The sequence below is a fragment of the Urocampus carinirostris genome, chromosome 4 (assembly GCF_059441175.1).
Source record: "Urocampus carinirostris isolate Australia breed hairy pipefish chromosome 4, RoL_Ucar_1.0, whole genome shotgun sequence".
NCBI lineage: Eukaryota > Metazoa > Chordata > Actinopteri > Syngnathiformes > Syngnathidae > Urocampus > Urocampus carinirostris.
In genome coordinates, this window is record NC_142352.1 from 7,274,632 (window position 1) to 7,288,189 (window position 13,558).

General features: G+C 39.3%; 1 protein-coding gene across 1 annotated transcript; it reads left to right on the forward strand.

Moving 5' to 3' along the window:
• Positions 1 to 2,149: 2,149 nt before the first annotated feature.
• LOC148366747 (hatching enzyme 1.2-like) lies at positions 2,150 to 13,198 on the forward strand. The gene is made up of 8 exons (XM_088333539.1): positions 2,150 to 2,228; positions 5,844 to 5,847; positions 5,923 to 5,991; positions 8,288 to 8,443; positions 9,382 to 9,502; positions 11,020 to 11,198; positions 11,273 to 11,354; positions 13,066 to 13,198. Exons 1-8 carry the CDS (start codon positions 2,160 to 2,162, stop codon positions 13,196 to 13,198), a joined length of 813 nt encoding a protein of 270 aa, XP_088189665.1. The 5' UTR covers positions 2,150 to 2,159.
• The last annotated feature ends 360 nt before the right edge of the window (positions 13,199 to 13,558 follow it).

A 13,558-nucleotide genomic window follows, 5' to 3' on the forward strand; every position in this document is an offset into this window, starting at 1 on the left:
GAACCCCAATTTCAAATTGTACCATGCGGGAGGACAACATTGTCCAAAAACTAGTTCAGACCAGAACAACTGTATGCCAATGCCAACAGTGCTGTACTGCTCGATGGTCCTATTGTAGTTCTCTCTCCAACTTTAGTCAACATCTTCCTGGAGAGGACCATGACCGAAGCTCTGGAGCACCATGAAGATACAAACAGTAGTGGGGATACATCACAAACCTCCGTTTTGCTAATGATATTGCTGGATTGTCAGGAGACGAACAGGAACTCAGAGATCTGGTCAATCGTTTGGACAAAGCATCAAACAAGTATGGGATGGAAATCAGCACAGAAAAAAAACAAAGTTATGACCAACAATCCCCAAGGTATCACCACAAACATCACCATCAACCACAGTGAGCTTGAACCTGTCACCAAATTTAAATATCTGCGATCTGTCATATCAGAAGTTCACTTGCCAGACACAAACCCACCTGTGGGAACAAGAACATGGATCAGACTCTTGGAAACGCTGGTTACTTCCATCTTACACTTGAGAGACATGGACTCTCACAGCAAAACTGGAAAAGAAAATCAAGGCCTTGGAGATGTGATGCTACAGGAAACTTCTAGGCATCAGCGACTTAGCCCATGTGACAGATGAAACGGTGTGCAACACCATCAGAGGGCACATTTGACCCTACCAAGAACTGTTGTCAAGTGTGCACAGACAGAAACTTCAGTGGTATGGTCACTGTTCAAGATCATCAGAATAGACCAAGATCATTCTCCAGGGCACAGTCCAAGGGGGCAGAAGAAGAACTGACAACATCAGGGAATGGACTGGTGCAAACTTTGCCACGACCCAAGAACAGTCCAGGCACCGTCAACAGTGGAGAATGCTGTCCAGAGTTATGTCCTCATTGGTCCCCTGACGACCCTGTCATGATTACTGATTCGGGGCACCTGCGAATGCCCCGTTGGCGCCAACAGCCCTGAGTGCTGATTGGTTCATGGACCCCTTTTAAACCCCCGGCTTCAGACCGCCCTGCGAACCTACGCTTTTGCTAGGCAAGCACCGTACCCTCCGACAATCTCCTGCTCTGTTTTCTCCTGCCTGTTACCCGTTGCCGACCTGTTTCTGGACCCGTTTCTGCCCTGCTCTTCCGTCCCGGCCATCGACCTGTTTTGCCCTGTTTCCTGCCTGATACTAGTTGCCGACCTTTTTTCTGGACTCGATTACCGCCCTTGCTCCCCTGTCCCAGCTACCGACCAGCTTTCCTGCCGCCCACGACTACCCTCGCTCAACGCGGAAGTGCCACGTCCGCGTTCCTGCCTTCAGCCACCCGTGTCCGACGATCATCGGATCGTGGAAGCAAGCACTGCTCTCTATTTCAATAAAACTGAGTTTAACGAACGCTATTGGGTCCTGTCTCCGTTTCTGGCTTGTGACAGACCCATGCTATCAAGGGATCCGTGAACCGGGAACCTTTCCCAACAAAGAACCTGTTAATATGCCTTTCGAGTTGGAACCTACAAATTTGGAGCGCATGAAAACTAAGGCAGTGCCTTCCCAAGGTTTCTTCATTTTCCTTATTCCGAGGTTTCTGAGTCTTCCCTTTCCTTCATGTAGGTTTCAGATCAGGGGATGTTGTAATGGTGGTCTGTGCAGCCCCTTGAAACGTTTTGGAATGAAGGGCCTCACAAATAAACATAACTTGATTATTCTGGGAAGTAAACCATATCGGAAGCTACTGAGAAGAAGAGTCCATTAGATTTTTGATGTCTCCTATTAGTTCATATTGTAGGAGAAACTGACTTGTTTAACTGACTTGTAGCACTCTAAACCGAATACAGATTAAAATGGCACATTGTGTTGACAAGGCACTTTCTTTTAACAAGTGCACGATTCCCACATAGTCGCGTGTTCTCGGAAAATGTCACTGATAAATATGTGAAATTTAACAGTTGACGCTGATAATCAGTATTTGGTTTTCCGGGTATTAAAACGTATAAATACCCGGACACAAACCCTCAGCTGCCAAGTCCTCTCACAGGATCCAAGGTAAGGTAATATTGTACATCGATAATGTATCGATTTCCGGATTATTTTTGTTGTAGGTGGTATGGTGTATCGTTAATCACTATTCTGTTGCGTGAAAAACCCATAGAACTGCAAGGATGGTTTGTTTCAAGTTCTCGGCTTTGGCTGTGCTGTTGCTGTCTGCCTATTGTTTGGCTGACAACGAGGTAACGAGTTTTACAAATTATATATATTTATTTTCTAGACCTGTTTGTTTATTTATTGTTTTTTTCAATCAGGATCCATATCGGTCGAGTACAGCAGGAAATTGCTCTTGTTTTACTTCTCAACCGCTAATATTTTCGGTTTCTATAGTTGACAACTTTACCTATGTACAGCTAGCGAGATTTTTTTTAAGTTTTCCATACCTCTTAGTCTTCTAATCTTATCTTTAATATTCTGTTGTACCGGAATTCCCGGTTTTACACCATTTTTCTTAGCACCCTGACTTACATATTTCCCATAATGCATCCCGCTAAATCCCTTTCACCTTAACTAAAAAACTAAACATTGTTTATTTCCATCCTTCTTTTCAAATTTCAAACCAGTCAGCTCCTTTTATGCCACCTTGTGAAAAATATTTAATTTCAAAATGAATATTTCACAAAGCCGGGTTTTTACTCGAAATGATCAAAACCTTACCCTGTTTCTTACTTCTTTGACAGATCAAAATGCCATTTTTTTCATCTGATTCAGTCCAATTCAATGTCAAGTTATCCAGCATAACAATATCCGCAAATCCAATTCCTTTTTCGTTTTTGACTCCTTAACACACCCATGATGCCTTGCTCACATCCATGACTGATTCCGCTAAATTCAATACTTAATACCTCATATTTATGGATGTATTCAAACCGTTTCTTCAAAATTTTCAACTTCTTCCACTATTTCCTACATAACATTTCATTCACATTGTAAATTCCTATGCTTTCTAGTACTTTTTACACCGTTTGTCCTTTATAGTACTTCTTTGTCCTCTTCAGTAATATTTTGTACTTTTTTTCATTGTTTTCAGTACTCTTAGTATTTTTTTCTACTTTTGGTCATTTTTTTCCTTAAGTACTTTTTCTTGATTTTAGGTACTTTTTAACTTTTTTTTTATTTGGAATACTTTTTAAGTACTATTTGCACTTTTTCTTTACTAGAGTATTTGCACTTTGTCATACTCGTTGGTAGTTATTCATACTTTTTAGTACTTTGTAGCACTTTTGAGTAGTTTTTCATACTTTTCAGTACGTTTTTGTCGCCTTCAGTAATATTCTGTACTTTTTTCATAGATTTTAGTACTCTTAGTATGTTTTTCTACTTTTAGTACTTTTTCTTTTCCATACTTTCCAGTATTTTTTCTTGATTTCAGCTCATTTTCAATTATTTCCATAATTTTTTGTAATGTGGAATATTTGTTAAAAACTATTTGCAGTTTTTCATACTCGTCAGTAGTTTTTTATACTTTTCAGTACTTTATAGCACTTTTGAGTACTTTTGATTAATTTTCAGTCCTTTTTGTAGTTATTTGTCATAACTTTTTAGTACGTTTCTATCAATTTCAGTTCTTTTCATTTATTTTTCTTACTTTTCAGTATTTTTCCCCTCTTCAGTAATATTCTGTACATTTTGCATAGATTTCAGCACACCTAGTATTTTTTTTTTTCTACTTTTTGTATATTTTCTTTTCCATAAGAAGTTTTTCTTGATTTTAGGTATTATGTTTTTGTTATTTGGAAATACTTTTAGTACTATTATTACTACAGTATTTGCACTTTTGTCATACTCGTTAGTAGTTTTTCATACTTTTCGGTATTTTGTAGCACCTTTGAGTACTGTACTGCAGACCATTTTTCATACTTTTCAGGACTGTACTTTTTGTATTTTTTTTTCATAACTTTTTAGTACGTTTCCATTAATTTAAGTTCTTTTTGTTGCTTTTTCTATATTTTTTAGTACTTTTCAGTACTTTTGCAGTACTTTTGAGTACTTTTGAGTAATTTTCAATACTATGCTTTTTGTATTTCTTTTTCATAACTTTTTAGTACGTTTCCATCAATTTCAGTTCTTTTCGTTGCTTTTTCTATATTTTTTAGTACTTTTCAGTACTTTTGCAGTACTTTTGAGTACTTTTGAGTAATTTTCAATACTATGCTTTTTTGTATTTCTTTTTCATAACTTTTTAGTACGTTTCTATCAATTTCAGTTCTTTTCGTTGCAATTCTATATTTTTTAGTACTTTTGAGTACTTTTGCAGTGCTTTTGAGTACTTTTGAGTCATTTTCAATACTATGCTTTTTTGTATTTCTTTTTCATAACTTTTTAGTACGTTTCTATCAATTTCAGTTCTTTTCGTTGCAATTCTATATTTTTTAGTACTTTTGAGTACTTTTGCAGTGCTTTTGAGTACTTTTGAGTAATTTTCAATACTATGGTTTTTTGTATTTCTTTTTCATAACTTTTTAGTACGTTTCTATCAATTTCAGTTCTTTTCGTTGCTTTTTCTATATTTTTTAGTACTTTTCAGTACTTTTGCAGTACTTTTTAGTACTTTTGAGTAATTTTCAATACTATGCTTTTTTGTATTTCTTTTTCATAACTTTTTAGTACGTTTCTATCAATTTCAGTTCTTTTCGTTGCAATTCTATATTTTTTAGTACTTTTGAGTACTTTTGCAGTGCTTTTGAGTACTTTTGAGTAATTTTCAATACTATGGTTTTTTGTATTTCTTTTTCATAACTTTTTAGTACGTTTCTATCAATTTCAGTTCTTTTCGTTGCTTTTTCTATATTTTTTAGTACTTTTCAGTACTTTTGCAGTACTTTTTAGTACTTTTGAGTAATTTTCAATACTATGCTTTTTTGTATTTCTTTTTCATAACTTTTTAGTACGTTTCTATCAATTTCAGTTCTTTTCGTTGCAATTCTATATTTTTTAGTACTTTTCAGTACTTTTGCAGTACTTTTGAGTACTTTTGAGTAATTTTCAATACTATGCTTTTTTGTATTTCTTTTTCATAACTTTTTAGTACGTTTCTATCAATTTCAGTTCTTTTCGTTTCTTTTTCATACTGTTCAATATTTTTTCCCCTCATCAGTAATATTCTGTACTTTTTTCATAGTTTTCAGCACTCCTAGTATTTTTTTCTACTTTTTGTACGTTTTCTTTTCCATAAGTAGTTTTTCTTGATTTTAGGTATTAATTTTATGCTTTTTGTAAATACTTTTTAGTACTATTATTACTACAGTATTTGCACTTTGTCATACTCGTCAGTCGTTTTTCATCCTTTTCAGTACTGTACTTTTTGTATTTATTTTTCATAACTTTTTAGTATGTTTCCATCCATTTCAGTTGTTTTTGTTACTTTTTTCATACTTTTCAGTACTTTTCAGTAATTTTTCAGTACTTTTTTTTTTACCTTGCAAATGTATTTTATAAATCTTTTCCTTTTTGGGTGGGATACTCGATTCCATTTTTGATTCTGCTGAATTCATGATTCAATAACTCTACCATTTTATTGTATTGAAAATATTCCATCAGAATTTACCTCCATACGTCGTTCCACTTGATTCCTGCAAAAAATTAACATTACTCATAATATTTCAGTTAAGTTTATCGAGTATTTTTTCGATTTCTACTCTTTATCGAAAAAGCAGTTTTAAAGTTATTTTTTTCCTCTTATTTCAATTTCTGATATGGTTGATTTCATGTTTTTAAAACCTTGTTTTCATCCGGATTTCTAATTCCTAATTTTCCTTCCTCCATATATTTTTCTGAAAATCATCCAACGGAACCAGGCTGGTATGTGCCGAATCGTACAGCGCTTATTAGCATTTTTTTCAGCTTGAAGTGAAATTAAATTTGTGTCACAAACAGATGATGTTGCAGAAGACCTGAGCGACCTTTCAGTGTCTGAGATTCTGGAAAGGGCCAACAATCATCTGGGTAAGAATCCGGACTATAGTCACTGACTACAATCTAACTGAAAACAACATAGCTCATCAATGTATTTCATTTTTTGCACGTGTTGATAGAAAGTCTAAAATCCGATACCTGCGCAGTACACGAGAAAAATAGAAAACATGAAACAATCTATGGTTCAGGTTTGCATGGACCTTCACTCGTTCTTTCATTGTCTATTTGTTTATAAAGGCGGCATTAATCCAATTGGTTTTGAAACTCATCTCATCTCATCTCATTAGCTGCACTGCTTATCCTCAGTAGGGTCGCGGGGGGTGCTGGAGCCCTTCCCAGCAATCATCGGGCAGTGGGCAGGGAACACCCTGAACTGGTTGCCAGCCAATCGCAGGGCACATGGGGACAGACAACTCACTCGCTCATTCACACCCAGGGACAATTTGGACTGGCCAATTCACCTGACAAGCATGTTTTTGGAATGTGGGAGGAAACCAGAGTGCCCGGAAGAAACCCACGCAAGCACGGGGAGAACATACAAACTCCGCACAGGAAGTCTGGAGCTGGATTTGAACCCACGCAGGAGGTTCCTATGACATGAACTGTGCCGCTCATGCGCTAACCACTGCTCCGCCGTGCTGCCCGTTTTGAAACTCACAAATATAAAATTCATATAATCACAGACCACAATTCTTAAATATATTTTAAACACTGCCACTCAAAATAAGATCTAAAAATCAAAAAAACATCAAGAATTAATATGAAAATCCGTTAAACTTTGTTGTAGTTCTTGTTGACTGTCTTTTGGGAATATAGTTAGCTTAAGAACGATGTAGCATCAGGAAAGTGGCGTTGGGATGGATTTAAAGCTATTTGACTGGGAGGCAACAATATGTGAAAATGGGAGAGTTGATACTTGGACATTTGTTGTGGAGTACCACAGGGTTCTGTCCTAGGTCCAAAGCTTTTTAATTGATATATTAACGATATATTTAATGTTTCCAAACCTCTAAAATCACTAACATTTTCTATTCCAACGATAATTATATGAAGCGAGTTACAAATCTTAACAGTGAATTAATTGACCTAAAAACATGGTTGGATATGAATACATTATCTTAAAATTTAAATAAAACTAAGGTGATATTCTTCGATAATCAGAGGGCAAATCTAGACCTGGCGGTGAAAATAGATGGTGGTGCTATAGACATTGTATCATAAAATGTAATTTTTTGGAATTACAATCGACAGTGAATTAAATTGGAAATTGGAAAATATTCTATTTCTGCAGTCCAAATTATTAAAACTGTTTGATCTATTGGAGTTTTTCACTTCCCAACTACTATTCAAAGTGATCAAAGGCATAACAAATTACGGGATGAGCTAAAACAATGTCCGAATAAGAAAAAGTCAAAGTACAGAGAGGAAGAAAATGGCGTCTGAATGATATAGTAAATGGCTGTTTGCGCAAAAAAATGTCTAGTTTTTATGGGAGAACACAAAGACACAGGCTAAGAAACAAACAAATCTTTTTATTTTTAATCAAATAACATCTGAATGAGCAAGTAATGGCGGATGGGTGGTTAGCGCAGCCCCACGACGCAGAGGTTCAGGGTTCAAGTCCAGCTACCGCAGCCTCCCTATCCAGATTTTGCATGTTCTCCCCAAGTCTCCGTAGGTTTCCTCCCACATTCCCAAAAACATGCATGTCAGGTTATTTGGCCGATCCAAATTGTCCTTAGGTGTGAATGACGTCTTAAATCTGTCCCTGTGTCATCTGCCCACTGCTCGAAGATAGCTGGGATGGGCTCCAGCACCCCCGCGACCCTACTGAGGATAAGCGGTGCAGATAATGGATGGATGGATAGTCAGCATATACAGCAAGATGGGTGTATATTTTCAAAAACTCCAGGTCATTCTTGGACCAAAAGCAGCTTGTTTTTTTTCTTATACGGGGGCAGCAGTGGCTCAGGAGGTAGAGCGCTCGTCTTGGGATCAAGGGATCCCAGTTCGAATCCCGGCTCGTCCGTGTTACATGTCGAAGTGTCCTTGGGTAAGACGCTGAACCCCTAATACCCCCGATAAGCAGGTTAGCGCCTTACATGGCTGCAAGGCCGCTATTGGGAAATGTGAAGCACATTGTAAAGCGCTTTGGGAAGTCTTTGACTTGAAAAGCGCTATATAAATGTAGATCATTTCATTTTCATTTCATTATACCCTGTCTTAGTATCATCTCGCGGCCAGATTAAATCCGTTGGCATGCCTGATACAGCCCGCGAGCTGTAGTTTGCTCACCCCTGCTTTAAACAATGTCTATGTTTTGCAGTCCGTTCAGCCGATGAGCCCACCCTGATCGAAGGAGACATCGCCATTGACAACGAAAATGAAAGAAATGGTGACCCCTGCACCAGCAGAGGATGCACATGGGGCAAGTGGACTGATGGAAAAGTCTACATTCCTTATTACATCACCAACCACTTCAGTAAGTCACTCAATGAATTCAAATTAATGCAAAATTTAAAAGATTTTCCCTAAATTAGTGTCACGACCAGCACCCAGGGGAGACCCAATCGCGTAACGTTTTCTCACAATTTCATTGAAAGAAAGAGGAAGGGAAGATCTGATGCTCACTGGACGAGGGAAGCAAGTCGCTCTCATACTCGGATTGTGATTCCGTAGCGAGCGATGGAGGTGTCAGGCACGGAAAAACTGGTCGGTAGCCGGGACAGAGAGCAAAAACGTGGTCGGGATCTAAAACGGGTCGGAAGTAGGACCCACTTGCGTTGCGTTTCTCACAAGTTTTGTTGGAAGAAAGAGAAAGGGTTGCGCCCACAATCCGGTGATTGCTGGACGCTGGAAACAGGTCGCTCTGAACGCGAAATCGGATCTTCCGTGGCGAGCGATGGCGGTGTCGGGAGCGGAAAACAGGTCAGCAGCCGGGACAGGAGAGCTAAAACGTGGTCGGGGTCGGAAGCGAATCTTCAGCCAGGAAAGGAGAGTAGAAGTGGTCGGGGACAAAAGATTTCGAAAGCCGGGACGGAAGAGTAGACGTGGTCAGGATCAAAAACAGGTCAAAGGCGGGGGACAGACAGGAGCAAAAAACAGGTGGGAGTCAGGGTCGAAAAAGGCTTGCCTAGTGTTAACTGAGGTTCGCAGACGGACCGACAAACTGGGACAGATAGGAGTGGGTTAAAATAGCCAATCAGAGTCCGAGGCAGTTGGCGCCTGAGAAGCGGGCACAGGTGATTCCCATCGATAATCATGACAGGTTTCCCATAATCCTTTGGCTTTAACCTGTTATGCTTTGTTTTATTTGGGGGGATTTTGTGGTTTTGTTGCAAGACGCTTAAAAAAACATAAAAATAAATGTGTAAAACTACAAAATTAAACCTTGAACGAATGCTACTTTTCTATTTCTAGGTTCCCGGGAAAAGGCCATCATCGTCCGTGGACTCGAATCCTTCTCTTCATTCTCCTGCATCCGCTTCAGGCCCACCAGAAGCAGCGACCGTGACTGGCTGCAGATTGAATCCCAGTCTGGGTAAAGAAATAACCAACGAGAATTATTTTCTATATTTTTCTATACTTCCATCCCTTTCACGCTCCAGGGCTCCATGCCCTTACAAACTGTCGTATTTTCCCTTACAAAATACAAAATAATCTTACACCATATTTTTTTCAAACGTGTTTATTGATGTAGTTTTACATGTTATATTGTACATGTGTTTCGTTAGATCATATATATTGTTTTTTGTTGTGAGATCCTGAGTTGCTCGACATGAATGAGGTTTATTATGAAAAAAGTTCAAAAATGAAGTCGCTTGGACGTTCACTGTAGAAGGAAAAAATACATGCAAATATAAATAAGTAGAATAATACATTTTCTTATACAAATTATGAATTTATTTTCTGCATTAAATTATTGTTGGTAATATACTGATTAAAGCACAGGTGTCAAATAGGCGGTCCGCGAGCCAGATCAGGCCCGCTAAGGGATTGAATCCGGCCCGCGAGACAACACTCAGAGAAGCGCAAGAGAAAAACAAGCTGCAGGTTGAAATATGTCAACTTGATGTTGCCAAAGCCAGGTGCCTCGAACAAAGACACTGTACTTGTATTTATTTCTCTTTCTCTCTCTCTCTCTGTTTCTCTTCCACCCCTTTTCTCCCACTCTGTCTCTTTCACTCTCTGTGTTTCTGTTTTTCTCTTCCTTTGTTGCTTTGTCTCTTTCTCTCTCTGCGTCTTTTAACCTCTTTTGCTCAAACTTCCTTTTTTTCTTTTCTCTCTTTTCTCTTTCTCTCTTCATAACCTTCGCGCTTTCTTTTCTCTTTTCTCTCCTTCTGTCTTTCTATTTCTCTTTGGATTTCTTTCTTCCTCTCACTTTCTTTTTCCCCTCTTTTACGGCTTTTTATCTTTTGTTTCTCACGCTCTCTCCCTCTCTCTCTTTTTCTTTCTTTGTCCCGCCCTCTCTCCTTTTCCCTCCCTCTTTCTCTTATTTCTTTATCTCTTTTTCTTTCTCTTTAATCTACTCGTCCGGTGTTTGTTCTATCGTGTGGCCCCCGAGTTCAAATGAGTTTGACACCCCTGGATTAAAGGGATAACCACAAACCTGTCTTTTTTCATTTTCTCCTTTTATACTTCCTTTTTTTCTTAACTTCTTTATACAACATCATAATTTGTAATATAATGCATCAAAGCAAGTGAGCCGTTTGAGAGCCGGCTCTCTTTAACGAGTTGAGCCGAAAAATCCGGTTCTCTAAAAAGAGACGGACTTCCTTTCACTACATCAAACTGCTCGCTTCATTTGCAACGAAAAAACCCGATACCGAGATAGAGGCTACTGCGGCGAACTCGTTTGACTGGATTTGCCGTTTCGTGATAGTCAGTGTATACCAGATAGTACCCATCATTGACAAATTTGCGTTTTTCCGTACAGATTTTCTTGTACGTCGTACACGTCTTAAGATGCATAATAAACGTACTTTGTACGGCAAAAACCGTACAGGTTGACAGCTATGTACTTCTTTGTTTTCACCGACGTTCCTGTTCTCTGTCCAGCTGCTGGTCCTACGTCGGCCGTCGCGGCGGCAAGCAGGTGGTTTCTCTGGCTCGCCGCGGATGCCTCTATCACGGCACTGTCCAGCACGAGCTCCTCCATGCTCTTGGATTCAACCATGAACAGACCCGCAATGACAGAGACAACCACATTAGGGTTCTCCTGCAAAACGTTCAATCTGGTAAGCGTTGGATTCTAAATCTTATTGGTTCAACTTTGTTTATGTTTTTTCACTTTTGGGAATCTGCTCTACAGGAATGGAGCACAATTTCAGGAAGATTGCCACTCTGAACCAGGGAACATCTTATGACTACAACTCTGTCATGCAGTACCACAAGTATGTCAAGTCAAGTCAATCACAAAGAGTCTCAAAGGGCGGCACAGACCCCAGATTATTGCATACCACAGACTATTATGACACCATCACCTGATCTAAAACCCACATGACAGCAAATAATACACAGATATTGTCAACATAAAATATAGGTTATTCATATGCTATAGATGGGAAGTGTGATCGAATCTCAGGGGGAAGAGCATTCCACAGCACTGGGGCCCGAATGGAGAATGCTCTCGAACCTGCGGATTTCTTCTTGGCTCTTGGGATCACTAGTAGACCAGCATTTTCAGAGCGAAGGCTCCGGACCGGAACATAGGGGGAAATTAAATTTTTGGGACTTGCGCGTATGTACTTTCAGATTCAGATTCAGATATACTTTATTGTCATTCTTGTACACGTGTATACAGAACAAAATTCGATACATCTGACCCGCACAGTTTCCTTGAATGTACAGATATGAATAAAATGTTGTATTGAATTGGAGTGTTGAAGTACTAATAATATACTAAATAATTATAGCTATGTATAATATTATACAGTAGTGCAAAGAGTGCAAGAGGAGCAGCTAACCAGATTGCATCTTTCTTCCCCTGTGATTAACTCCAGCTGGCATTAGTTTGTACGGCATTGTCCTTTGAAGCGACATTGCCCCCTACGGGTTGTGCCCAAGTGGACAGGTGCATGGTACACCTAAACAGGGCACTATAGTGGTGCCTTGATTATATATCTCATCTCATTAGCTACACCGCTTATCCTCAGTAGGGTCGCAGGGGTGCTGGAGCCCATCCCAGCAATCATCGGGCAGTGGGCAGGAGACACCCTGAACTGGTTGCCAGCCAATCGCAGGGCACACAGGGACAGACAATTCACTCGCTCATTCACACCTAAGGACAATTTGGACCGGCCAATTCACCTGAAATGCATGTTTTTGGAACGTGGGAGGAAACCGGAGTGCCTGGAGGAAACCCACGCAAGCACGGGGAGAACATACAAACTCCGCACAGGAAGTCTGGAGCTGGATTTGAACCCACGCAGGAGGTTCCCAAGACATGAACTGTGCCGCACATGCGCTAACCACTGCGCCGCCGTGCTGCCCTGATTACATATCAATTATTGTTATTGTAATTGTTGTTCCACAGACAGACTGAGGAGATAATTTCTTCCTCATGCCATGAGGCTCTTTAACTCCACCCGGGGGAGTGAAAGCCCACATTAAACCCTATTTTCATTACAGTGTGTATTTTCCGTAGCACTATTTAAATACTCTGTATATCTATCTATCTATTGGCATTCATCATGGGCCATGCAAAAAAATGACGGTAGAGAGGAACACCTTCCTGTAACTGAAAATGTAAGCCACATACTTTTTACCTTACACCTATATAGGGAGAGATTTGTCTTAAAAACTGATATATTCACGATTTACTGAATGCACACACAAGAATTTTTATTCTTCTCATATTTAAATCAGAGATATATTTGTGACATGCAAAATACACGACTCACACCTGATTTTTTTCTTTTTAAAGTGGAAAATTGGCTTTGAAAGTCTTAAAAAGTGCTTGAATTTGGCCATGTACAAACCCTGTTCATTATACCTTGCGATGGCTCCTGTCAGTCATGGGCTCTCAGTTCATAGCCTCCATTTCTTGACTTTTATTCTGCTGTAAGTGTAAAATGTGATCAAATTTTGTGCTTTGTGTTCCAGGTACGCCTTCTCCAAGAACAATCAGCCCACCATGCTTCCCATTCCTAACCCCAACGTGTCCTTTGGAAACGCCAAGGAGATGAGCCGTACTGACATCGCCAGACTCAACACTCTCTACAAGTGTTGTGAGTAACAAACCTTTATCGACAATACAAATAATATCATAATGCTTATGATAAACTATGACCTGACAAAACCCTGTTATACTCATTTTTTCAGAGGAAGCCGATTGTAAAGGTGAAGACTGTGAGCGAAATTCAACATTTTGAGGATCCACTGAGCATCATAACTGTGTGTGAACGTAACAGTAAACTCAATGGTTAAGCAATAAATTCCCATGAACATGAAATTTTCTGTCAGTGATTTGTGTGTCACAAGGAGTTATATACATTGTAACACAGGGGGCGGGAGGCTTTTGGACTCAAAGAGTCATGAAAGCAAAATAATTTGGTTTTTCTTTGGGAGACACACCATATCCATCCATTCATCCATT